At 44.0% G+C, this 27,790-nt stretch overlaps 1 protein-coding gene across 2 annotated transcripts in view; it reads left to right on the top strand.

Annotated features, from left to right (window-relative positions):
* GCC2 (GRIP and coiled-coil domain containing 2) overlaps positions 1-24,231 on the top strand; it is a 128,192-nt gene extending 103,961 nt beyond the window's left edge. For both annotated transcript variants that reach the window (XM_055540249.1, XM_055540247.1), the window contains 16 exons: positions 1,729-1,829; positions 1,924-2,022; positions 6,107-6,226; positions 6,883-7,047; positions 7,388-7,492; positions 10,527-10,689; positions 13,277-13,377; positions 13,465-13,542; positions 14,027-14,164; positions 14,944-15,065; positions 18,180-18,356; positions 19,255-19,472; positions 20,958-21,152; positions 21,702-21,841; positions 21,995-22,196; positions 22,532-24,231. In XM_055540249.1, the coding sequence (XP_055396224.1) occupies positions 1,729-1,829; positions 1,924-2,022; positions 6,107-6,226; positions 6,883-7,047; positions 7,388-7,492; positions 10,527-10,689; positions 13,277-13,377; positions 13,465-13,542; positions 14,027-14,164; positions 14,944-15,065; positions 18,180-18,356; positions 19,255-19,472; positions 20,958-21,152; positions 21,702-21,841; positions 21,995-22,196; positions 22,532-22,602 (2,195 nt within the window). In that variant the 3' untranslated portion in view covers positions 22,603-24,231. The remainder of the gene's footprint in view (positions 1-1,728; positions 1,830-1,923; positions 2,023-6,106; positions 6,227-6,882; positions 7,048-7,387; positions 7,493-10,526; positions 10,690-13,276; positions 13,378-13,464; positions 13,543-14,026; positions 14,165-14,943; positions 15,066-18,179; positions 18,357-19,254; positions 19,473-20,957; positions 21,153-21,701; positions 21,842-21,994; positions 22,197-22,531) is intronic.
* The last annotated feature ends 3,559 nt before the right edge of the window (positions 24,232-27,790 follow it).

Here is a 27,790-nt window from a genome sequence, read left to right as displayed (position 1 = left end):
GAAGATGTGAGTAACTGCTTGTTGAGTTGGGAGAAACATCACAGGACAGGCTGTCCTTGTCTTAAAGAGTGAGTAATGTGACCCAAGAAGGAGGATACTGTAGCAGGAGGAGACGGCAGGTGCTGGTATGTTCACACTGCTGACGTCCGGGGGGCCTCCTGGGAGGTTCTAGAGTGGGAGAGGCCACTCCCAACAGGGCTGGCGTGATGTGTGGAGAAGTCCGGCTTCATCACTCCTGCTTATCCGTCAGAGTAACCAAGATGGGGTTGTGTGAAGTACCTGTAATTCCTCATTTTAATGCTCAATTGTTGCGGGGGTAGTGGGAACAATTTGGAGTGACCCACAGTCTTCTGTGATGGACGGTTGGAATGGTTGGGGTGATTGGGAGAGGGCTGACCAGGTAAGACACTGTTCTCTGCATTGTTAGCATTAGAAGCCCTGAGGTGGAGATCACCAAGGAAGTGAGTGTAGAAGAAAGACGAGGACCAGAAACAGTTTTCTGTCGAGTAAAATCAGAAAGCTAGAAGTGGCAAAAGAGTGAAAAGAAATAGCTGGAGGGTTAGAAATACCCAGAGCATAAGATGTCTTGGAAGCTAAGACCAGTGAAGTGCATTTGGAGGAAGTGTTGAGGGAAGAAAGGCTACTTTAGTATTCAGGCCCAGCCTGAGCTAAGCAGCATCAAGGTCATTGGTAACTTGATAACAGTTGCCATGGTATGCAAGAGAATGACTGGAACGGATTCAAGGAGAAAATGGGGGAGAGAAATGTGAGAACAGACATAGACCGTGCTCAAAAGGAAGAGATGGGACAGAGTCCAGAGGGGTGGTGTGGATTTGTGTGTGTGTGTGTGAGAGAGAGAGAGAGTGAATGAGGTCTCACCTATCTTCTCATGTCTTCCCTCCCCTCTCCTCCTCGGCTGCTTCCACTCTTTGTTCCTGACCTTAAGCTCTTAGTGACATTTTTCTTGTTGCATGTCTGTTGACTGTTGGGATGAATCCATTAGAGAGTGGGTTTTGCTGCACAAGAGAGAGGAGAATTGTGCACTGATGGCCCGAGTAGGTGAGGGGGTGTGGGGTGAGACACAGAAGTGGAAGAGTTGGCCTGTGTTACACACATAGACGGTGCCCCTGTCACAGCCGAGGAAGGCAGTGGTGAACAAAGGCACAACTCAGTGAATCAGCAAGTGAAGGAGTTCAGATCATTACCGAAGCCCATCAGAGATACAAGAAGTGAGATCTGGAGCGTGGATTTACATCAGGGAGACGGCCAGAGAGGATAAGGGAGAGTCACACTGGACATACTGAAGTCCAGCTGGAAAAATCAGACCCACCCACGAGAGGCACCTGTGGATCATGAACGGTGAAGAGCGTCTGACATCTCTGCTTCATCCTGATTGGCTGTCACCACCAGAAGCCCAGCATACCTGCATTTCCAGGAGGTCCTCTGCTGTGCAGGAGTCCAGATGGCCTCTCATGTATGGACACTGAGGAGATGGGCTGTTCTGGAAGACCGAAGAAAATGAGAATTCTGTTCATTGTTTGCCTTGCTTAGAAAATGCATAATTAAGCTTTTACTTAAAAATAGATACTTTGCTATTTATTTTAATTTCAAATTGTATATTTTGTGTACTAGATTAAAATTCCATTTCTAGGACTAAAGGAGTAATTCTAATATTTTCCCTAGTTTTCATTTGAGTTTATGTATAATTCTTTCATTTTATGTTTTTAGGATACTTGGAAAAAGAAGCCAAAGAGAAAGAGGAGAAAATAAATAAGTTAAAACTAGTTGCTGTGAAAGCAAAGAAAGAACTAGATTCTAGCAGGAAAGAAGTAAGTTGACTTAAAAAATGCAAGATTTGTGAACCTTACCTTTTAGAAAACAAGTTTTTCTGTGCTTTAATAAACTATCATATATTTAAAATAGGCCCAGACGCTCCAGGAAGAACTTGAATCTGTTCGCTCAGAAAGGGATCAGTTGTCTACTTCCATGAGAGATCTCATTCAAGGAGCTGAAAACTATAAGGTAAAAATAGTTACATTAATAACAAGTTACATTTGTAACTTGTAAGTAAGAAATGTACTTGAAATATAAAACTTTTTTTTAGTTTATTTATTTTAATTGGAGGCTCATTACTTTACAATATTGTAGTGGTTTTTGCCATTCATTAACATGACTCAGCCATGGGTATACACATGTTCCCCATCCTGAACCCCCTCCCACATCCCCTGTCATCCCATCCCTCAGGGTCGTCCCAGTGCACCAGCCCTGAGCACCCTGTCCCATGCATCGAACCTGGACTGGTGATCTGTTTCACATATGATAATACATATGTTTCAATGCTATTCTCTCAAATCATTCCACCCTTGCCTTCTTCCACAGAGTCGAAAAGCCTGTTCTTTGTATCTGTGTGTCTCTTTTGCTGTCTCGCATACAGGGTCATCGTTACCATATTTCTAAGTTCCATATATATGAGTTAGTATACTGTATTGGTATTTTTCTTTCTGACTTAACTTCACTCTTTATAATAGGCTCCAGTTTCATCCACCTCATTAGAACTGACTCAAATACATTCTTTTTAATGTCTGAGTAACATTCCATTGTGTATATGTACCACAGCTTTCTTATCCATTCATCTGCTGATGGACATCTAGGTTGCTTCCATGTCCTGGCTGTTGTAAACAGTGCTGCGATGAACATTGGGGTACACGTGTCTCTTTCCCTTCTGGTTTCCTCAGTGTGTATGCCCAGCAGTGGGGTTGCTGGATCATATGGCAGTTCTATTTCCAGTTTTTTAAGGAATCTCCATACTGTTCTCCATAGTGGCTGTACTAGTTTGCATTCCCACCAACAGTGTAAGAGGGTTCCCTTTTCTCCACACCCTCTCCAGCATTTGTTGTTTGTAGACTTGGATAGCAGCCATTCTGACTGGCGTGAGATGGTACCTCATTGTGGTTTTGATTTGCATTTCTCTGATAATGAAAACTCTTGTCCATAACATAATCACCTTGTATGTTTTAGTAAAGGTGTGCACTATTTGTGTGTGTGTGTAATGTGTCATCCTAGTGTCAAGCTTTTAAGTGGCTAGGCTTTAAATATGCCTTTAAGGTATTGTCTTTTAAAACTACCATTTCTGTTTGGGATTTCTTAATAAAATCAGTAATAAACAAAGATGGCTACGATTATAGTCCTCTGGCCAAGGAAATGTGAAAGTTAGACATGTGTGTTCTTGCCTGGAGAATCCCAGGCACAGAGGAGCCTGGTGGCCTGCCATCTATGGGGTTGCACAGAGTCGAACATGACTGAAGTGACTTAGCAGCAGCAGAAGCAGCAGACATGTCTAACACAAAAGTGGAAACACTATTTGGAGGTATTACTGCTCATCAGCCTAAATAACATGAGACACTATTATAGGAAAATGTAAAAATAAAACATAAGAACATGCCATTTTGTTTCTTCATGCATTCAAATATTTCTAAAGCCAGGCTGAGCCCTAAGTACTAGGGAGACGGTGGTCAACCAGGTAGGTGGAGTTTCTGCCAGCTTGGCCTTTAGTCCCAGTGGCAATAAAAGCAGACAGACAAGAAAATAGTGTGTAGGAAAGTTAAGGTGGGTAGGGTGACTCCTGTGTAACAACAAGCACTAGGCCAGGCAGTCTTCTCAGTGCTTGACATATCCTGTCACACGTGATGTGCGTGTGTAATAAGCATGTTATTAACGTTGCTGGTTTACCAGCAAGGAGTCAGGTCACAGAGCAGGAAGCCAGTGGAGCAGGGGTTAGGTTCAAGCATTTGGTTCCAGATCTCTTCTTCCAGCAAATAAGCTGTGCTGCCCCAGTGAAACCTGAAAACAGAGAAACCAGGAAAGGAGGAATCAGAAAACTGCTTCAGAAAAATCTAGTTCCACTCTCCAAAATGAATTCTGAGGTTTCATCAAAAATGAAAGTGATTTTTAAAAATTAGAATAAAATACTTAAAATACTTGATCATGTGATCTCTAGATGCAAAATACTTTTCTAAACTTAAGTTACAAGGGGAAAGAGACTGAACTAGATAAAACTAACAAATGAAAATATGACAAGGGATTAGTATCCTTAACATAAAGATATCTCATTCATTTAAAAAAAAATGCTTATTTGAAATTTATATATGGGTTTATCTGTCTTTTATGAGTCATTAGGAGCTTGCTTCTTTACATTTTGAGAACCATATAATCTAATTTATTTTCCTGTAAAGGTAGACCAAGCATACCAATTTACTTCTTTAAAATATGTATTGCAAAGGACCAGGGGGGGAAAAATGTAGAACATCCAAGAACTGTGGGGCAGCTAGAAATGTATAGCGTGTGTGCAATATGAATGCCATAGGAGAAGAGAGAGAACAGAACACGGAAATACTTGGTACAGGGAAGACTGATTACCCAGTTTAATGTCAGGTGCCAAGGTACAGATCCGGGAAGGAAGTTCAGAGAACACCACACGTGGCACAACCAGAAGAGGTGCACCGAGGCATGTCATTTTCAGATTACAGAAAATCAAAGATGAAAGTCCTGAAAGAAGCCACAGAAAAAAACACCTTATGTGTAGAGGATTACACCAAACTTACAAGGAGCCATACAGAAGAGTATAAAATGCATTGCTTAAGGTGTTGAGAGAAAAAAACCCACCAACCTAGAATGCTTTGCACTAGAAGTGAAGGAGCAATAGAGTTTCTTAGAAATGGAGGGCGTTTGTTGCCAGTAGACACGCCTGTCAATAAATGTTAAAAGAAATTCTTTAGGACTTCCCTGGTGGTGTGGTAGATAAGAATCGGCCTGCCAGTGGAGGGAACACAAGTTCAATCCCTGGTCCAAGAAGATTCCACTTGTTAAGAAGCAACTAAGGTCATGCTCCACAACTCTGGAGTCCGTTGCCCATAGAGCCCATGCTTTGCAACAAGAAAAGCCTGTGCACGACAAGGAAGAGTAGCCCCCATGCCACAACTAGAGAAAAACCCCTGCAAAGCAGAGAAGACCCAGTGCAGCTCCCCCCCAAAAAAAATTTAATAAGAGTTCTTTAGAAAGAAGAAAGATAATACAGGTCAGACCTCAAAGGGGCAACACAGTATTGGGGGAGAACAGAATGGGAGGATTAGCCCTGCCCTACTGCTAGACTTAGTATGGAGCTGCAACAGTCAGGATTTGCGAGTGGTGGTGGTGAAAGAATGAACAGACAGCAGTGGAGCAAAGAGCCTAGAATCAGACCACAGGTAGAGTCAGCTCCTCTCTGTTGTCAGAAACAGTCATGTTGTTGGGCACAATTCCAAAGGCACAGTCCATGCAGGACAGCCCAGGTGTGATTCCTTGAGGCCACTTTCGGGGAAAGCCAGAGACATGTGTTAGTTATTTTGTACAGGGCTGCATTTTTGTGAAGAACAGTCAGTAGTTGACCAGGAACAAGGGGAAAACAGGATTTATCAGAAAGGGGAGAGGAAACACAGGCTACAGGGAAGAGTTGAGTCTCGCTGCACATTGGAGGATGTCCTTGCTGGCTGGTGTGGATCACAGAGGTTGGTCCTGGGGTTCTCTCCTGAGCAGGGCCGACTAGGAACATCAAAGGAAAAAGCCACGTATTTTTAGGGTCTTTGGAAAATCGTGAATGTTCTGCTGCAGAGTGTGAGACTGTGTGTGGGGTCCTCTCATATTCCTTGAGTGCCTCTGCTTCATCTGGGCCAGGCCCAAGATGGAGGACATCTTGCCTGTTCTCAGCAAGACTCTGTAGGTGGAGGTAACAGGTGACAAGGGTAAACTTTTTCTCCTGCCCGCTTAAATGTTCATGTTTCAGAAGTTTATTTTTGATGACTAGATAGATAACTTGGAGATACTGCATTGTATATGTTTTAAATCCTCTTCGAGCCTTTAAGAGACCACCTCATACTAAAAGTCATCTAGATTATGCTAATTTTATTGTATGATGCCATGGGGTAGTCTGTCAAATGTTGAATCTAGGTAAATATTTCAGGCTTCCAGAATGAACTCTTAAGGCTTGTGTTAAGATGGCCCAGTCATACAGTCTGAGGAGTTGAGTGTACGATAATATCCTGAAGTTAAGTCCTTTTGTCTTTTGTTGAAGAATCTTTTATCAGAATATGATAAGCAGTCAGAGCAGTTGGATGCAGAGAAAGAACGTGCCAATAACTTGGAGCATCAAGTAGAAGACCTTACAAGACAATTAAGGAATTTGACTTTTCAGGTAACTTTAAATTGAGTAAATTCATGGTGACTCAGATGGTAAAGAATCTACCTGCAATGCAGGAGACCCAGGTTCAATCCCTGGTTTGGGAGGATCCCCCTAAGAAGGGAATGGCATACTGCAGTATTCTTGCCTGGAGAATCCCATGGACAGAGGAGCCTGGCAGGCTACAGTCCATATGGTCACAGAGTCAGACATGACTGAGTGACTGACACTTTCATATGTGAAAATTGTAGTAAGTGTATTTCAATTCAAATATTTTTTGCACAAAAAGTTAAAATTAATACATAGAAACTTAATTTTATTTTCTTTTTCCCAATGTTGAGAGAAGAATATGACCAGAAAACTGGCAACCATCCTGTCTTACTTATAGCTGTAAACTCGGCTCCCCTGAGGTTTTTTGTTTTTTGTTTTTTTCATTTTTTGCCTTTTCCTCTGTTAGTGCTCCTGGTCTCTTGAAATGTTTTCCAAATTAACATCAACAGTGACTGTGTTTTAAACTTACTCTTGATTTTTGCATTTTTATTTCGTGGACTCGATTCTGAAAACTTTATTTTTTTATACTGTGCCAGTGTTCTCATTATGTTCCATTTTATTCTTCCTCTCCTGTGTGTATTTTCTGTGTGTTTACAGTAGTGAATCATTTGTCATTGTAGTGTGAAAAATTAACCTCAGATAATGAAGACTTCCTGGCCCGTATCGAGACACTGCAGTCTAACACCTGCTTATTGGAAGCACAGATTCTAGAAGTCCACAAAGCCAAGGCTATGGCAGACAAAGAGCTGGAAGCTGAAAAACTTCAGAAAGAACAGAAAATAAAGGTCAAAACAGTTCTGTGGGGTGAATTCATTTCACACAGTGGTGTTTTTATTGCAGTACTTCAGTGAAGGAAAGACTTGCTGATGAGGAGCATTTGTTAAATCATCAAAGTTTATTAATTCCTTAATGTGGAATTAAAGTTAATTAATTGAAGTTAATTAATTCCAACTGTGAAGTTGAGAATCCACAGTATGATTTTTTGGTGTATATTTTTTAAATATGGAAAGATTTCCAAACTCTGTACTTTATATGTCAGATTTATTTTATAATCCTTGACGAATGCTTTTTTTTTTTAAACATTGGTTGGCTTAGGGGTCCCAGTGTTTCTATTTTTAATTTTAGGAGCATGCCAGTTCTGTAAATGAACTAGAAGAACTTCAGCTACAGCTTCAAAAGGAAAGGAAACAGCTTCAGAAAACCATGCAAGAATTAGAGCTGGTTAGAAAGGTAAAGAATCTGCCTGAAATGCGGGTGACATGCATTCCATCCCTGGGTTGGGAAGATCCCCTGGAGAAGGAAACGGCTACCCACTCCAGTATTCTGGCCTAGAGAATTCTACAGACTGTATAGTCAATGGGGTCATAAGGAGTCGAACACAACTGAGTGACTTTCACTTTCAGAAAGCTAAAATGAAACACTAGACTTAGAATAGCAATGTTCTCTTTTTTTTTTTTTTAATTAATTTTATTTTATTTTTAAACTTTACATAACTGTATTAGTTTTGCCAAATATCAAAATGAATCCGCCACAGGTATACATGTGTTCCCCATCCTGAACCCTCCTCCCTCCTCCCTCCCCATTCCATCCCTCTGGGTCGTCCCAGTGCACCAGCCCCAAGCATCCTATATCGTGCATCGAACCTGGACTGGCAACTCGTTTCATACATGATATTTTACATGTTTCAATGCCATTCTCCCAAATCTTCCCACCCTCTCCCTCTCCCACAGAGTCCATAAGACTGTTCTATACATCAGTGTCTCTTTTGCTGTCTCGTACACAGGGTTATTGTTACCATCTTTCTAAATTCCGTATATATGCGTTAGTATACTGTATTGGTGTTTTTCTTTCTGGCTTACTTCACTCTGTATAATAGGCTCCAGTTTCATCCACCTCATTAGAACTGATTCAAATGTATTCTTTTTAATGGCTGAGTAATACTCCATTGTGTATATGTACCATAGCTTTCTTATCCATTCATCTGCTGATGGACATCTAGGTTGCTTCCATGTCCTGGCTATTATAAACAGTGCTGCGATGAACAGTGGGGTACACGTGTCTCTTTCCCTTCTGGTTTCCTCAGTGTGTATGCCCAGCAGTGGAATTGCTGGATCATAAGGCAGGTCTATTTCCAGTTTTTTAAGGAATCTCCACACTGTTCTCCATAGTGGCTGTACTAGTTTGCATTCCCACCAACAGTGTAAGAGGGTTCCCTTTTCTCCACACCCTCTCCAGCATTTATTACTTGTAGACTTTTGGATCGCAGCCATTCTGACTGGTGTGAAATGGTACCTCATAGTGGTTTTGATTGCATTTCTCTGATAATGAGTGATGTTGAGCATCTTTTCATGTGTTTGTTAGCCATCTGTATGTCTTCTTTGGAGAAATGTCTATTTAGTTCTTTGGCCCATTTTTTGATTGGGTCATTTATTTTTCTGGAGTTGAGCTGTAGGAGTTGCTTGTATATTCTCGAGATTAGTTGTTTGTCAGTTGCTTCATTTGCTATTATCTTCTCCCATTGTGAAGGCTGTCTTTTTACCTTGCTTACAGTTTCCTTTGATGTGCAGAAGCTTTTAAGGTTAATTAGGTCCCATTTGTTTATTTTTGCTTTTATTTCCAATATTCTGGGAGGTGGGTCATAGAGGATCCTGCTGTGATGTATGTCAGAGAGTGTTTTGCCTATGTTCTCCTCTAGGAGTTTTATAGTTTCTGGTCTTACATTTAGATCTTTAATCCATTTTGAGTTTATTTTTGTGTATGGTGTTAGAAAGTGTTCTAGTTTCATTCTTTTACAAGTGGTTGACCAGATTTCCCAGCACCACTTGTTAAAGAGATTGTCTTTAATCCATTGTATATTCTTGCCTCCTTTGTCAAAGATAAGGTGTCCATATGTGCGTGGATTTATCTCTGGGCTTTCTATTTTGTTCCATTGATCTATATTTCTGTCTTTGTGCCAGTACCATACTGTCTTGAGAACTGTGGCTTTGTAGTAGAGCCTGAAGTCAAGTAGGTTGATTCCTCCAGTTCCATTCTTCTTTCTCAAGATCCCTTTGGCTATTCGAGGTTTTTTGTATTTCCATACAAATTGTGAAATTATTTGTTCTAGCTCTGTGAAGAATGCTGTTGGTAGCTTGATAGGGATTGCATTGAATCTATAGATTGCTTTGGGTAGTATACTCATTTTCACTATATTGATTCTTCCAATCCATGAACATGGTATATTTCTCCATCTGTTAGTGTCCTCTTTGATTTCTTTCACCAGTGTTTTATAGTTTTCTATATATAGGTCTTTAGTTTCTTTAGGTAGATATATTCCTAAGTATTTTATTCTTTCCGTTGCAATGGCGAATGGAATTGTTTCCTTAATTTCTCTTTCTGTTTTCTCATTATTAGTGTATAGGAATGCAAGGGATTTCTGTGTGTTGATTTTATATCCTGCAGCTTTACTATAGTCATTGATTAGTTCTAGTGATTTTCTGGTGGAGTCTTTAGGGTTTTCTATGTACAGGATCATGTCATCTGCAAACAGTGAGAGCTTTACTTCTTCTTTTCCAATTTGGATTCCTTTTATTTCTTTTTCTGTTCTGATTGCTATGGCCAAAACTTCCAAAACTATGTTGAATAGTAAATGGTGAAAGTGGGCACCCTTGTCTTGTTCCTGACTTTAGAGGAAATGCTTTCAATTTTTCACCATCATGTAGACCCTGAAAAGTAAAATTTCAAAAACGAGGTTATTTGTGATACTGAAGTACTCCTTTATAAATTATTTGCCTCAGAATATGGAAAATTTAACTTAGTTATCCAGTGCCCATCTCTCTGGAAGAATATAGGCTTGGTTTGCTGTCTTATTCTTTGTACATGATTATTCTGTGACACATGAAAATTTTAGTTAATGTTAGAAACTGAAGTTTATATTACGCCGAGAACTTTGGTGAATTTTTCTCTGCTCTTCCAACAATGGGAGCAAAAATAAAGGTACTATAAGAGCTGCTTAAAATAGGAATATTTTATAAATAAGAGTAGACCAGTTGTAGTTAATGAAAATTATACAATGAAACTGAGAAAGTTAAACTATTTACAAAAGTAGTCTATTTTATGAAATTACAATCTAGGAAGTACCCCAGCATGTTCATTAACGTGAAGTTTCTATGCTACAGAAAAGAATCCTAGAGCAGGTGTGCTGCGATCCTTGATCCTTTCAGAAATTCCTAGACAGAGTTAGCTCATCCACTGTCATATGGACCTCTCATTGAAACCTGTGCAGGATGCCCAGCAGACCACTCTAATGAACATGGAAATTGCTGATTATGAGCGCTTGATGAGAGAGCTGAATCAGAAGTTATCTAATAAAAACAGCAAGATAGAAGATTTGGAGCAGGAAATAAAAATCCAAAAACAGAAACAAGAGACCCTGCAAGAAGAAATGAGTGAGTAAAACAGAACCCACTGTGCCTCATGGTCACTGTCTTCAGCAGAAGTGGGGGATGGGGGTGGGGGCCAATGCTGATGGTTTCCTTGACCAGCCCTTGGCAGCCCAGTCATCCTCACAGTAGGGACCGTGACTGGGGACTAAAGAGCGGGGCTGTAAGACTACCCACTGTGCCCTTGTGTACATTCAGTCCTGTAAACATTTCTCAGGGGTTCTGTTGTCAGCAGAGCAGGATGGTTGTAATGCCCATGGAATCTTTCGGAGGTGATTCTGTTCCATTTTATCTGTGGAATAATTTCCAGCGTAAGCACTAGAGCTGTGAGTGTCCTTTAGGCAGTCCTTCAGCTAACAAGCAGATACATTGTGTTTTCATTTTAATTCAGCTTGAGATGTTTTTAATTTTCTTTAAATCTCTTCTTTGAGCCATGGGTTTTTTTTCATTCTTAAATAATTAACAGAGTTTTCAAATACTCTCTGTGCTTGGTTTCTCTGGGCCCTTCCCTGTGCACGCACCCATCTTCGAGCTGTGTTCTTGTGCATGCTGGGTAGCAGGGCTCCAGGTCACAAACACTTGCAGACATTTGACTTTGAGTTAGCCATCTAGCTGAAAAAGAGGCTCAGGTCTTGGGAAAACTTTAAAAGAGCTGCTTGATTAAGAAAGCCAGCACCTCTCGCTGGTGAGTCAGCACAGACACGAGAGGTCCAGGCAGTGGGTGTCAAGAGTGCAGAGGGAGAAGCTTCTGTGGGTGAATGGTTGGGGGTTGGGGCTTGTGTGAAGTCTTAGGATTTGGAGAGAAAGAGGAAATTGGGACAGGGCAGTCCTTTCTGCAGCCATATTTAGGAGCAAAAGTGAAAAGGAGTAATGTAGTGTGGAAGTCTTTAAGTCTTTACAAGTTGGAGGAAAAGGCTTGACCTGTGAGGGAGAAGTCAAGTATGCGTGGAAGATCTCCTTGATCCAGTTCAGGAGGGACCTGAACACAGAGTGGACTTGGGCCTTTGTGATGATTCAGCCCATTGTGGGGTCTGGGAAATGCAGGCACCCCGGGCGGCAGGGGCCCTGAGGCCTGAGCTCGGGGCTGTGGCTGGACGGGGAGGAGAGTGGGGACACGTGAGAAAGTATCCACGCAAAACTGTTAGCCAGCTCACTCTGCCATGTGTTGCAGTCCCAGCCCTGCCCGTCTGCAGGGCCCGTCTGGCTCCTCACTCACCCTCCTCACCTCTGGGGTGCAGTGGCCCTTCCTCTTCGGAAACATGGCGCCTGCTTTTCCACAGCCTTGTCATTCATTCGCTGTGCCCTCACCTTCCCACCCCGTGAGCACCTTTTGGAGTCCTTCTCCGTCTCCAGTGTCTGCTGTCCCCACAAGCCTTCCTTGTCCCATGCAAATGTAACCTGGCTATGACCGTTAGTCCATGTGGGTCCCCACCGCCTTTTTATTTCTGTTGAACATTTCTATTTTGCTTTACATCATCACATTATCCAGAGATTATCCTTAATTTCAGTCTGTGTTCTTAAAGGTCAGGAACTCGCTCACGATTCCTGGAGCACTTAAAGGCTTTATATGTAATGTGTGCCTTGTATAGTCTTTGCAGGACGGGTAAATAGTTGCCAGGAAGCTACTGGTGGTGACATATCATAAAGGCAAGTCAAGGTGTATTCTTACAGAACACCTGCTCCTGTTTACTGAGTGATGTAGTCAGTGTGTGTGGATTTAGCTTTGTGGCGGTAGTCGTTGCTCTTGGGGCCTTCTAGCTGCGGTCACACTGCCCCATGTGTTACTTGTTCTGTCAAGGACCAAGTTGTGGTCTCTGTCAGATGCTCTGTATTTGCTTCACGATGGCTGCAGCCAGGTTGGCTTGCTTCTGTGGTTGGTCCTGTGATCTGGAAAGTGCATCCACTTACTCCTGTTTGATACTGGCTTCCTCTTTACCTCTGTTACATAAAAGTGTTTTGTTTGGATCACATTTCAGTCTTCCTTTATTGAACTTTGTCCTACAAAACAATTAGTGTCACAAAATCAGACCAGGTGATTGGAAACACAGCACATCTTTTGAGGTATTTCTTATTGTGAAGTCTTTAGCTTTTAGATAGCAATAAGTATCTGCCTTTATTTCAGAGATGTGTGCTAAAATACTTAAAGACAAGTGGGTTTCAGGGGTGGGGGGTACCTGTGTGTCACAGGAGTTGGGTCAGCAGGTGAATCTGAGTTGCAGTAAAGGGCAAGGACACATGTGTTCTCTGCGTCACGGACCCTGAGGTCTCTGTCCTGTTCCTCCTGCACTAAAGCAGCCGTAAGCAGTGTGCAAACAGCCCGTTGCCAGAAGCAGGCAGCAGCCACGGTGCATGCAGGTCTGACACCTTGCTTGGTGGGATGAGATCGGCCTGTGTTGGTGGTTGTTAAAGGTGGTCACGGGTACAGTGGCATTTACTATATTATTGTCACTAGTGTCATATATGTTTAAAGTAGTTTGTAGTAAAAAGCCAAGACAGGTTCCTTTCAGAGATAGGCTAATACAAAGAAAAGATTCTTGTTCGGTTATTTATATCCACTCATAAACCTTTCTCCTGAAATGATCTTTCCCACTAGCTTCACTGCAGGCTGTGGTACAGCAGTATGAGGAAAAGAATACCAAGATCAAACAGCTGCTTGTGAAAACCAAGAAAGAACTGGCAGATTTGAGGCAAGCGGTATGCGCATTCCTGAGTTCTATCTTTGAATCCAAGTATTTATGAATAGCATCGTTATTTAATTTAACCAGGTTTCTTATTCTACAGGAGACTGATCACTTAATGCTTCAGGCATCTTTAAAGGGTGAACTGGAGGCCAGCCAGCAGCAAGTAGAAGTCTATAAAGTAAGATTGTTTTTACTGTTAAAGGCTTTTAGAAATTTCCATGTAGAAGTAAGCTGCCACATGGGGGGTTTTATACACCCACGCATACACACAAAATACACGTTTGCTCACACATATTTCTTCCCCCTAAATATCCTTCATCAGCCAGCATTTTGAGCAAGTAAAAGCAATAATTTATTTCTGTATCCGTTATGTTTATGTATAACAGCTTGAGTTATTTAATTAAACATTGAACTGTAACATGTGTTCTGAAATTTTTTCATGATTAATTATTTGATGGATTTAAGGAAAACCAAATTAATTTATTGAGAAAATATTCTACTCGTGTTGGCTCCACTCTTTGAATAATCATAAGTTAAAATTCCTACTCTTAGGTCTCTTACACATAGTCCCCTCTCAAACCCCAACTTGACGTTTAAGGGAAATCTGTTTAACCAGCAAAGATCTGGTTCCCTCGCTCCTCACCGAAAGCCTCTGCCCCCAGATTCAGCTGGCGGAAGTGACGGCAGAGAAGCACAAAGCTCATGAGCATCTGAAGGCATCGGCGGACCAGCACCAGCGCACACTGGGTGCCTACCAGCAGCGGGTATCAGCCCTGCAGGAGGAGTGCCGCGAGGCCAGGGTGCGTCCTCGGGTTGTGGGGTGGGGATAGGCTCCCAGCAGTTCGACCCGTCCACCTGACCCCAGCCCAGCCAACCCAGGCCTATACTAGCACAACTTGTTTCTGCTAAAAGCAAAGACAGAGGTATACATTGTTTCCACTTTAACCTTGTTTTGCAGTTTCTGTGTGTAAATAAATTTTTAAAAAGTTTTTTCGTTAGAAAGGTTAAGAGTTCTCTCCAAGGGCTAAATGACTATGAAATCGTATTCTAATAGAAGTACCACTTTCTTCAATGTACAGAACAGACCCCTGCAATTGACTTGTTACAGGCATGGCTCTTTCTAAGCATCCTGGGCAGTAGGGCTGAGAGGTCACAGGGCACTTTAGGAAACCCGGGACCCAGAATTACACTTTTCCCACTCTCTTGAAAACCAAAGTGCAAGTAGCCTCACCTCTTTGAATTAATTTTTCATGTATTTATAAAACAGGAAATATTATAAGTGAAAATCGTTCTAAATAGTGCTATTATAAAAATACGGGCAGTAATCTACCAGGATGAAAACAGGTAGAAATATACCACCTGTCAGACAAGATACGTCATTCAAAGACCTTAAAAAAGTATAAGGTCAACAGAAGTACACTATTTAGGGAAAGTTCGTTGAGGGACTAAGGAGTGTCAGAGGCATTACTCATCTTCAGAGAAAGGTTTTCATCTTCATTCACAATCTGAGAGAAAGCAGGAGGACCACGTGACCTAGAAAATGCAGTGCTCAGACTTCTCTCTTTCTGAACCATTACAGGCAGAACAAGCTGCGGTCACCTCTGAATTTGAGAGCTACAAGGTCCGGGTCCACAACGTTTTAAAACAGCAGAAAAATAAGTCTGTGTCTCAGACTGAGGCTGAGGGGGCCAAACAAGAAAGGTGAGGTCTTCAGGATGGGGAGCATCCACGGGGTTGGGAACTCCTGCTCCCGTTGCCTTTGGACAGTGAGGGTTACACGTAACCACTAGTTACGACCAGTGTTTCAATAATATGTTGTTTAATACTTCTTAAAAATTAGCATACAGATTGCTCTTGTGAATTATTCAAAAATATACTAGGAATGAGAGCTTGCTGTGGCATTCTATAGCATCTGTGCTTTGCTTTTATTGGGAGAGGGCTGGTGTTCAGAACAATTTTACATCTGGCTCTTATATTCTCAGTAGGAGTAAATATCCTGCAGAGTTGGTATATTTATGCGTTACTTTTTCTTGAACTTTTTATTTTATATTGGGGTATAGCTGATCAACAGTGTTGTGATAGTTTCAGGTGAACAGCAAAGGGACTCAGCCATATATAGAAATGTATCCATTCTTCCCCAAACCCTGCCTCCCAATCAGGCTGCCACATAACCTTAAGCAGAGTTCCCTGTGCTGTACAGTAGGACCTTGTTAGTTATCTGTTTTAAATATAATAGTGTGTCCATGTCCATCCCAAACTCCCTGGCAGCCATAAGTTTGTTTTTAACTCTGAGTCTCTTTGTTTCCTAAGTGAGTTCATTTGTATTATTTCCTTTTAGATTCCACATATAATGTGTCATACAATATTTTTCCTTCTTTATCTGATTTATTTCACTCAGTATGACCCTCACTAGGTCCATCCATTTGCTGCAAATGGTGTTATTTCGTTGTTTTTAATGGCTGAGTGATGTTCCATTGTATATATGTACCACAAGTTCTTTATCCATTCCTCTGTGGATAGAAATTTAGATTGCTTCCTTGTGGCTATTGTAAACAGTACTGCAGTGAAGACTGGGGTGAGTGTATCCTTTTGAATAATGTTTTTCTCTGGATATACGTCCAAGAGTGGGATTTCAGGGTCATATGGTAGCTCTATTTTTAGTTTTTTAGTTTTTAAGGTAAAGAATCTGCCTGCAATGCAGGAGACCCGAGTCCGATCCCTGGGTCAGGAAGATCCTCTGGAGAAGGGAATGGCAGTCCATTCCAGTATTCTTGCCTGGAGAATCCCATACAAAGGAGCCTGGCGGGCCACAGTCCATGGGGTCGAAAAGAGTCAGACATGACTGAGCAACTAACACATACTGTTCTCCATAGTGGCTGTACCAATTTGCAGTCCCACCAATAGTCCAGGAGGGTTCCCTTCTGTCCACCCCATCTCCAGCATTTGTTGTTTGTGGGTTTTTTGATGATAGCCTTTTTAGCTGGTGTGAGGTGCTGTCTCATTGTAGTTTTGATTTTGCATTTCTCTAATAATTAGCGATGATGAACATCTTTTCATGTGCCTCTCGGCCATCTGTATGTCATCTTTGGAGAAATGTCTCTTTAGGTTTTCTGCCCATTTTTTAAATAGGTTGTTTGTTTTGATGCTGTTAAGCATCATGAGCTTTTTGTAAATTTTGGAGACTAATCCCTTATCAGTTACATCATTTGCAAGTATTTTCTCCCAATCTGGATTGTCTTTTCACTTTGTTTATTGTTTCCTTTGCTTTGAAAAGCTTTTGAGTAGGTCCTGTTTGTTTATTTTTGTTTTTATTTCCATTATTCTGGGATGTGGATTGAAAAAGATGTTGCTGTGATTTATCTCAAAGAGTGTTTTGACTATGTTTCCTCTAGGAGTTTTTTAGTGTCCAGTCTCAGTTTTAGGTCTTTAATCCATTTTGAGCTTATTTTTGTGTATGAAGTTAAAGAGTGATCTAATTTTTATTTTTTAACATGTGACTGTCCAGTTTTCCCATCAGGATTTGTTGAAGAGACTGTCTTTCCAACATTGTGTAGTCTTGCCTCCTTTGTCATAGATTAATTGACCATAGGTGCATGGACTTATTTCTGGGTTTTCTATCCTGTTCCCATTGGTCTATATTTCTATGTGCCAGTACCATACTGTTTTGATGACTTTTGGTTTATAGTATAGGCTGAAGTCAGGGGGCCTGATTTCTCCAGTTCCATTTTTTTTTCTCAGGATTGCTTTGGCTATTCAGGATCATTTCTATCGTTTGAGATTTTTTGTTCTAGTTTTGTGAAAAAAGCCATTGGTAATTTGATAGGGCTTTCATTGAATCTGTAGATTGTCTTGGGCAGTATAGTCATTTTCACAATATTGATTCTTCCAATCCATGAACATGGTGTATCCATTCATTGTTTATTTCTTCTTCGATTTTTTTCATCAGCATCTTAATAGTCACTAGAGTACAGGTTTTTTGTCTCTGAGGTAGGTTTATTCCTAGGTATTTTATTTTTTTTGATGCAATGGTAAATGGAATTGTTGCTTGAATTTCTCTTTCTGATCTTTCATTGTTACTGTATGGAAATACAGCAGATATCTGTGTATTGATTTTGTAATCTTATGGTTGTATTGCTTTTTAAGTATTTCGTAAATAGATAACTCTAGGCTAAAAACTGATGAGGTGTTTTTTCTATGAATTGCTTGTCTTAAAAGCTGAAGTTGAATACTGACACATTTAATATAAAAATACCACATTTCCAAGAGTCAGCTTTGATTAACAGTTTTGAGTTAAGATTACTTTAATGTAAATGTTTTAAGTTTCTTCTACTTTCTTATATATTAAATATCTTTTTAAAAAAGAAATAGTGTATTACACCAGTTGTGACAGAAATACAGTTTTTAACTTTTTCTCCAAAGACTTTTCTTTAATTTGGTGTAACAAGCTGTTCTCAGAATGGTTAGCTTAGAACTGTATGATTTCTGTTTTTTCCCCCAACTAATGTCATAGTCCTATAACATAAAATAGACTGTTTTGACACACTGCATGGTCTGCTCCATTTGAATGTGAAATCTGTAAATTCAGACTTGTGTAAATGTGTAGTGTCTGACATCTAAAGTCTGACTGTAGTGTTTTGTTTCACACTTAACCCTGTTCTCCAAATTCCTCAGATTGTTTTATTTCCTTTAGAATCATCCATAATAATGGCAAGAGTATGGTATTGAAAGATTAAATGATTAAAGTAAAATTTATTTGAAACCACAAAATCAGATTCACTTCTTTCAAAAACATTTTTTGAACTATTTGTGTTTCAGAGAACATCTAGAAATGCTGATTGACCAACTGAAGCTCAAGTTACAAGACACCCAGAACAGCTTACAGATCAGTGCCTCTGAGCTGCAGGCCCTGCAGTGTGAACACTGTGCCCTGCTGGAGAGGCACAACAGGGTGCTGCAGGAGGCCGTGGGCAAGGAGGCTGAGCTCCGCGAGAAGTAAGCCAGCGGCACTGGCACACAGGCAGCGAGTGGGCTTGTTGGCGCTCCGGCTGGGCATCCTTGGGAGGGTGTGGGCTGAAGTTAGGAGTAGGTTGTCCACACGTTGGTGGCTGCTTCTGCCTGAGTGCCCCCTCCTGCTGTGTCTGTACTTGGCTTTACCTGCTCGCCCACCATTCTGTCCATTGTGCCCTCATGGCCTTGCATTCGAGGCTGGCACTTCTCCTTCTCTTTGGAGGACATTCTGGCAGCTGCTGATGGAGCCCTTACTTTCTTTGGAAACAAGAATTTACAGCAAGCGCTCGCTGTAGGACAGGCAGAGTTTACTAGAAGCACAGCGTGTGGGGGAGCACACAGGTAGAGCTGTGCTCCCTGCCCAGGGCATGGGCATCCTTGCTGACAGGGAGTGCCCAGGGGTGGAATTGCTCATGTAGACGCCATCTTCCAGTCTCTGTCTTCCTCCGGCTGCTTGTCTTGCTTCATTTCCCACCCTGACCTGACCCAGGGCCCTCCTGATATGCTCGCGCATCCTTTAGCCGAGGTGGAGTCCAGTGCAAGGGTCTCGAAGGTGGACAGCACTTATTACAGGATCGCACCACCCCACCCCTCGCCCCCGCCCCCCACTTCCAAATCCCGAGAAGTGTCTGCACATGTGCAGTGGAGGGGTGTCTCCTCACCTGGAGAATAGCAGGCGTGTCACCTTCTTCACTCCAGCAGAGCTTCATTTCCCTCTGCTCCTGCCATTAACCCTTCGCTTGAAATGTCAGGGTAGACAGCCTCCAGTTGGTTCATCCAGCTCCCCATCTGCCTCCTACCTGAGTCCCCCAGGGCACATCTGGTCCCCGTCTTGGCCGAGCCCATTTGGGGTGGACACTTATGTGGCATGGTCTCTCCCCAGGCTGTGCTCCGTGCAGTCGGAGAACTCCACCTTGAAGGCTGAGCACACGCAGACTGTCGATCAGCTCACGGCCCAGCACGAGGCCCTACGCGCTGGCTTCCGGGAACAAGTGCGGCAGCTACAAGAGGAGCACCGGAGGACGGTGGAGACGCTACAGCAGCAGCTGTGCCGGCTAGAGGCCCAGCTTCTGGAGCCCCGCAGCGAGCCAGCCATGCGGAGTACGTATTTGCGATGAGGACACGCGCACAGTGTGTGTATGTGCAGTGGGAATGCACGCGTGGAGTGTGTATGTGCGATGGGGACACATACGGAGTACGTACGTGTGATGGGGCCTGCTGTCTAGCCACCTCCCCACCCCCCCACACACACACACACATACACGGTGATGAGACAGCAGGTGTTGTGGTCAGCGACATGGCGTTTGCTCGCTGAGTGGAGCCTTGGACGCTGAACCCCCTGCTGCTCTTGCAGCAGCCCATGACCCCCCGCAGGGTACTGACTTCACATAGTTGGGTTTTCCTCTTTGACTCAAACATGGGGTCTCAAGCCCGCATGTGTACTCTCAAGTGTACAAATACAGTGTCCGCTGCATCCATTTAGTGTTCTTTAGCATTTTCTCAAATGCATTTTTTTTTACTCAGAAATTCTAGAGAGTGCTGAAACTGTAGGATTGTTTGGTCAAACACAGCATCTTCCCTTCCAAGTTTCTAATTAGTGGAGCTTTTGTTCAACCACACACACGACTTTGTTCTGCTTCCTGGAAGCGATGAGAGCCCATCAGCCGGCACGAGGCCACATCTCAGTGCAGAGTATCAGCTTCGTATTTAGTACTGATCCCTCATCACCAGGGTGTTGGCGGCGACAGGTCACTCCTCAGGACCAAAACCAGCTTCCAGACAATGTAATGTAAACCAAGAACTATCAGAAGTGACTAACCAGGGAACACTGGAGTCAGGAGTCAGCAGTGGAGCAAGCAGTGAGCAAACGGTCAGAGACCCGGGCAGGCACTTCCGCAGAGGGAACTGAAGCGGCCTAAGCGAGAGGTGAGGTTGACAGGCCTGGCCGAAACAGGTTCTGACTCCTTGGACCAGGCCGTGTAATTGTTCCAACCTTGAGCTTTTTTGGAATTCATAAAGGAACTCCTTCGAAGTGTTTTATGACTCTCCTGGTTGTATGCTGGGCTGGTGGCCAGCGAGCGCAGAGCCCAGCCTGGGCAGTGGGATGGGTCAACCCACCCTGGATTCAGGACTCTTCTTGCCTGCATGCTGACGACAGAGTGGGTGATGGCCTGAACCCTCAGGGTGGAGTGTGAGGCCCATGGTCAGCGAGCTCAGAGCTGCCCTCAGCAAGGGTATACCAGGGTTAGCAGTGCTGGAAACACCCATCCTCTGACAGGCAGAGTCTGGTTGGAGGGTTTCTATAGCAGCCAGGCCTCTACATTGTGCTGTCCGATAGTTTACCCTAACTCAGGGAGCAAGTGCTGCCTCTGGTGAGTGGACTTCATGGTTAAGAGTTCAGTAACTGGCTGGTTAGGGTGGTCTTAAAGTTGCCTCTTTCTGCATCTTTCCTTGTCTTTCAGTTATTCAGGTTCCCTGACATGCTACTGGTCATCCTGAGTCATGTTATCTTTGCTTGAGTGTCTGCTGGTGCTGAGTCCATGAGCCTGAGCATCTCTCACTTACTGTTTAAAAATCCTGTAACAGGCCCAGCTTCTTCCCAGCAACCTTTGAGGAGCCTTCGAGAGAGAAGAAGCGCAGACCTCCCGTTCCTGGATGTGCAGGTCACGGCCCGGGAGGAGGGGGAGGGGATGGAGACCACGGACCTGGAGCGTGGCTCTCCCGCCAGCACCCCTGCACAGTCCCTGGAGCAGCTGCTCAGTTCTCCTGAAGCCAGGCTCGGTGCGCTCTTCTGTGTGATTGTGTCATCGTGTCTAATTAATGTCACTCTGATTTATACATGCTCTTTTGAGCTACTGTCGGAAAAATATTTTCAGTATTCCCTTGTTTTACAAATGGAAAATTCGGCTACAGTCAGATTTGGCTTTCTGTTTTTTGCTTGTTGACTTTGAGCCTGTTCCCTCATGTATTATTTGAGTAATAATGCCCCCCTCACCTTTTATGAAATCCTCATGGAAGACCACTGAAATTATGGTCTCCCAGTAACTGCTGGTATTTCCTCCCTTATGAGCAAAGTAACACCAGCTCCCAGGACATGAACAGATGAAGGAGGGTGAGCTGGTGCTGACTTGGTGGCCTCACAGCTTCCAGGCCAGCAGCCTGCTCCACAGCAGAGTCTGTCTTCCTGTGTCACGTGCAGCCTTGTAACTAGGGCATGGGGATGGACCTGCAGAGCCAAGTGGCCATTCCAGGGTATTTTCTTGCTGATATATTAAAATTTTCACTTGTGACCCCTCATTTTGGGAATTAACGTTGGACGATTACTTGCAGAGCCACCTGCATGGCACAATGAATTCACCAAAGAAGAGTTGGTTCAGAAGCTCAATTCCACCACCAAGAGTGCTGACCACTTAAATGGCCTGCTTCGGGAAACGGAAGCCACCAACGCCATCCTCATGGAACAGATTAAGGTGGGGGACACTGCCTCCGGGAAGCCCTCCGCACTAGCTTGTGCGTCCTCGCCGCACCTTTGTTGTCATTTTAAGGGCATTTCGGGGGAAAAGAAGGAGACATGGTGTTCATCTTTCATGTTAACCCCTTTCCCCTTGCTTCTCTGACACCAGCTTCTGAAGAGTGAAGTCAGGCGGCTGGAGCGGAACCAGGAGCGGGAGAAGTCGGCAGCCAACCTGGAGTACCTGAAGAACGTGCTGCTGCAGTTCATCCTGCTGAAGCCAGGCAGCGAGCGGGCGCGTCTGTTGCCTGTGGTGGACACCATGCTGCAGCTCAGCCCTGAGGAGAAGACCCGGCTGGCAGCCGCCGCCCAAGGTGGGCAGGGCACCAGACAGGGTTGTGCTGTGGGCCAGTATGTCCTGTGCTTGGTAGGAAACGCTGGCTCTGCTTCCTGGGGACGGCACCATGTGTGCATCCCTTCCACGTAGAAGGGAGCACGCAGTGTCCAGTGTGATCTCCAGTTCCTTGCAACTGGACTTGTGACCCTAGTTTGGGTTCTCCCTGTGAGTTTGGTTTCCTTCTGTGCCGTGCTGTGTGTCACGTGTCAGACGTCCTTGCTCTGACCCTCAGAGAGGAAGACACTGGGCGCTGTAGGCCTAAGGACAGGCAGGTGTGCAGCGTAGAGAGTAACCTTCTGTTTCGCCCCACAGGTGAGGAGGAGAGCGGGTCCCGCTCCTCGGGCTGGGCATCCTACCTGCACAGCTGGTCTGGACTCCGGTAGACTGATGGGAGAGCGCTGTTTATGAACCAAATAGTCTGTTTGGCAAAAAACGCTTGTATATGTCACTGTCATTGTTTGGTCCGAAACCATGTGTATGTAATTCACATCTCCGTGTGTGTATCCGTGCATGTGTCAGATGAATTGAAGAGGCTCGGCCCATGGTGAACGTCCAGCAGTTGGAGTGTGGACACGGCCGTGGCCCTGAGACTCGGTGCCTCTCCATTGCCTCCAGACCCAGGAGCATCGCCCTGCCCTCCTCTGGACTCTCAGGCGGCCTGGGTCAGGGCTGTCCTGTGAATTCTGAAGTTAAACTAAATTTTGGTACCATACCAGCTAGAATTTAGACTTTTAAAAGAATGTTGTAAGACCATTTATCACCAGATCAGACTGGCAGGTCAATTGTTATCATTGACAAATTGTTACAGAAAACTTGTGAGTTAGAATGTGAAGGAAGATGCTTTCCTGGTAAAGCTGACGTGTTTATGAAGGAACATCAAGTAAATGTGCTGCAGTCCACCCCCAAGTCTAAGTTAACGTGTGACTGTTTCCTTATTCCCTTTAAAACTCCTGGGTCTAGGGGCGACGGAGAGGGCCCCACTCCACCTGCTGCACGTTCACCACAGGCTGAGCCTCTTCAGTTCATCCGACACATGCAGTGTGTGGACACACACACAGTTTTGGACCAAACAATGAGCTGTTCTGTTTTCTCCAAAGTACGTTATCTCAGACTGGTTCTGTGGTCACAAGCCCTGGTCACTATGCTCCAAGATGGGGCGCTCCTGGGGAGTCTGCCCATATTCCTTTTGTGCTTCAGCAGCCTCTATACCGGTGTCTGGGGAATTTGCTCAGTTTGTCCAGAGAAACTTTCCAGTGCCCTGGCTGTGTCACTCAGTGTCCTGTCCAGAGGCAAGCTGGTGCTCACAAGTCCCAGCACACCAGTCACTCACGTGCTACAAGGGGCCCCGGGCTATAACTCCTGGTGGTGGTGGTGATACTTGGCTTGATGCCTCTGAATATTCTGTGGACTGTGTCAAAAACATGTTCTTAAATCATCAATGTGAACACTCTATTTTTAATATCTATTTGTTAAAAATCACCTCAGTATGCTCTATGAAATTGTTTCGGCTTCTAGTCCACCCTGTGATCTTCGGTCTCAGCTGGTGAACTGACTCTGTATTGCGGTTACGGGAGCATTGGTTTCCAGTTTACTTTAACTGAAATTTGCTGCTGACATGTTGAGTTTGTTCTTTAACAAATAATCTCAATATCTGACTTTCCTCTTGTTTCAGAAGAACAGACCTAACTAGTGAATGTATTAATGAAAATGCTTTTATTTCAGAGCTGACTTCTAAGAATTTAGTTTTTTTACTTGATAAACTGTGAATATGAGTATGCCAGAAGCATACCAGGTAACTATTATAATATTTAAATAAATCTCACTTTCTCTCTAAGTCCAGGCTATCAACCTGTTTTGAAATATGGGCTCTACCTATGGACATAATAACAAAAATGTCTTGTATGATCAGAAATTACTACTTCAGTTACAGAAGGGATCCCCCTCCCTGGTTTCCGCAACGAGAGGAAGTGTAATGATTATTTTAATATTTCTATTAAATGTGTTAGACTGTATGTCACATTGTTAACACCTACTCTTCTGTTACGTTAGCCTCGGCCTCCTAAGGGTCTTGAGTTGGTTTATGAAATGCATTTTGGGATCCTTCTCTGCCATCTTGACCAGTCAGGACCTTGGACCCCCCAGTGCTCAGCTCAGGGGCTTCAGGTTGCCTCAGGGTCCTGTGCACCTGTGCGTCCGACACCCGCCTTCTGGCTGAAGCTGGAGGCCACTTGGCCCTTCCATGGGTGCTTCTCAAGTTCTGCCCTCTGTGGTGTGAGGGTCTCCCATACTACGAACTCTGCTTACATTCCAGACAGTGTACATGGAGGCGTACGTTCCTTTAAACAGAAGTGAACCACTCAGCAGCAGAGCAGGGGTCCTGTACCCCACGGTAGCTAATGACGAGAGCGAGAGGTCCCATGGAGACATGGTTTTGGTGTTCAGTGAACAGAGCACATGAAAATACTCACATGTGGTTAATAGGAACTTGGCAGTAGCACTTGGTGCAAGACTTCTGTTTCATGTCTGGAAGGTTTCATGTCAAAATCAGTTGTGGCAGGGCTTCCCCAGTGGCTCAGTGGTAAAGAACCTGCCTACCAGTGCAAGAGATGCAGGTTCAATCCCTGGGTCGGGAAGATCCTCTGGAGAAGGAAATGGCAACACACTCCAGTATTTTTGCCTGGAAAATCCTATGGACAGAGGAGCCTGGCGGGCTACAGTCAAGTGAAAGTCACTCAGTTATGTCTGACTCTTTGTGACACCATGGACTGTATAGACCATGGAATTCTCAAGCCTAGAATACTGGAGTTGATACCCATTCCCTCCTCCAGGGGATCTTCCCAACCCAGGTATTGAACCAAGATCTCTTGCATTATGCGCAGATTCTTTGCCAGCTGAGCCATCAGGGAAGCCCAAGAATACTGAAGTGGGTAGCCTATCCCGTCTCCAGCGGATCTTCCCCACCCGGGAATTGAACCGGGGTCTCATGCGTTGCAGATGGATTCTTTACCATCTGAGCTACCAGGGAATCCCTGGAGTTGGTGGGGTGACAAAAGAGTGAAACGTGACTGAGTGCACACGCACCCCATGCCACTCACTCACTCAGCTGTAGCTTCAGAAGGGAACAGCTGACTGTTCAGGAGAACAGCCTGATAGAACTGGCAGTGCCTTCCAGCTGATTATACCAATGGGTGATGAAGAGCATTTGGGTGTTTATGTATTGGTTCACCTGCCTGCAAAATGTGATTACATGGGAAAAAGAACCAAGTCCTGACATTGAGTTGTTACTGTTTTAAATAATAGGCTCTTGTGAGTTGGACACTGAATACGGTGTGGAAATGTGATTTCAGTTCAACAGTGCAGGTGACTGCCTGGTCTTCCGTGGAGGACGGGCCCACTCCCACCCACGTGGTGCCCCTACCACGTGAGTCTGCCCTCACCCTCCTATCTGGGGACAGAGGCCACCCCCCTATAAAAAGGCAAGGAGACCTGGCCATAGTCATCTGGACCCAGATGCAGGGTTCCAACCTAGACGAACCAATCAGTGTCTGACTCTGCAACCCCACAGACTGCTGCATACCATGCTCCCCTGCCCTTCACTATTCTCCCGGAGCTTGCTCAAACTCACATCCATCGAGTCAGTGATCCCATCAAACCATCTCATCCTATTGTCCCCTTCCCCTCCTGCCTTCAGTCTTTCCCAGCATCAGGGTCTTTTCTAACAAATCAGCTCTTCCCATCAGATGGCCAAAGTATTGGAGCTTCAGCATCAGTTTTTCTAATGAATATTCAAGGTTGATTTCCTTTAGGATTGATCTTGTAGTCCAAGGGACTTTCAGGAGTCTTCTCCAGCACCACAGCTCAAAAGCATCAATTCTTCAGCGCTCTGCCTTTTTTATGGTCCAACTCACACCCGTACATGACTACTGGAAAAACCAGAGCTTTGACCAGAGCTTTGACTACAGTTTATGTGCCACACAATTTATTGTTTAAAGTTGACAACTGAATGGCTTTAGTGTAGTCATGGTGTTGTGAAACCATCTCCATGTTAGAAGTTTAATCATTCCAGAAATAAACTCCCTACCTATGGGCAGCCTCTCCCCCACTAACCCTCCCACCTTTGACAGCCACTGATCTGCTATGCAGATGACACCACCCTTATGGCAGAAAGTAAAGAGGAACTAAAAAGCCTCTTGATGAAAGTGGAGAGTGAAAAAGTTGGCTTAAAGCTCAACATTCAGAAAACGAAGATCATGGCATCCGGTCCCATCACTTCATGGGAAACAGATGGGGAAACAGTGTCAGACTTTATTTTTCTGGGCTCCAAAATCACTGCAGATGGTGACTGCAGCCATGAAATTAAAAGACGCTTACTCCTTGGAAGGAAAGTTATGGCCCACCTAGATAGTATATTCAAAGGCAGAGACATTACTTTGCCAACAAAAGTTCGTCTAGTCAAGGCTATGGTTTTTCCAGTGGTCATGTATGGATGTGAGAGTTGGACTATGAAGAAGGCTGAGCGCTGAAGAATTGGTGCTTTTGAACTGTGGTGCTGGAGAAGACTCTTGAGAGTCCCTTGGACTGCAAGGAGATCCAACCAGTCCATTCTGAAGGAGATCAGCCCTGGGATTTCTTTGGAAGGAATGATGCTAAAGCTGAAACTCCAGTACCTTGGCCACCTCATGCAAAGAGCTGACTCATTGGAAAAGACTCTGATGCTGGGAGGGATTGGGAGCAGGAGGAGAAGGGGACGACAGAGGATGAGATGGCTGGATGGCATCACTGACTCGATGCATGTGAGTCTGAGTGAACTCCGGGAGTTGGTGATGGACAGTGAGGCCTGGCGTGCTGCAATTCATGGGGTTGCAAAGAGTCGGACACGACGGAGCGACTGATCTGATCTGATCTGCTATCTGTCTGTAGATTTGCCTGTTTGTGTAATTTCCTGTTACAATGCAACTAACTTGTTCCTAATCTCCAAATAATAACCAGGTAAGATTAAATGAAATGATACAATAAGAGGCTGACTCAGCAGTGTTTGGTATGTAGGACACATATGATAAATGTTGGATGGTTTTAATTCCTACTTCACATGTCTAATTAAAGCCTCCCAGGTAGTGCAGTGGTAAAAGAATCTGCCTGGCAGTGCAAGAGACACAAGAGATGTGGGTTCAGTCCCTGGGTCAGGAACATCCCCTGCAGTAGAAAATGGCAACCCACTCCAGTATTTTTGCTGGGAAATCCCATGGGCAGAGGAGCCTGGTGGGCTACAGCTCATGGAATCACAAAGAGGCAGACACAACTCAGTGACTAATACTTTCACTTTTATCCAGAATATTGCAATTTCAGCTAGCCATGTTTCTTGTATCTTTCTTGGTAACTTAGAAGAAAACATATTTGGTTTTTGTATCGACTTTAAGTGCTATGCTGTTTCTTCACCTGTTTGCTACTGGCTAGATACAGGGTGTGCTTTCCTTGAGGGGCTCTTGAGAACTGGCCATGGCTTCCTGTTCCTTTTTTTTTTTTCACCCCAACTGGTTACCAGAAGGTGACACTACACTCCCTGGACAGCCC

Source organism: Bubalus kerabau, chromosome 11, assembly GCF_029407905.1.
Source record: "Bubalus kerabau isolate K-KA32 ecotype Philippines breed swamp buffalo chromosome 11, PCC_UOA_SB_1v2, whole genome shotgun sequence".
NCBI classification, from domain to species: domain Eukaryota; kingdom Metazoa; phylum Chordata; class Mammalia; order Artiodactyla; family Bovidae; genus Bubalus; species Bubalus kerabau.
The sequence above is the reverse complement of the archived record's forward strand: the minus strand, read 5'-3'. Positions and strand labels throughout refer to the sequence as shown.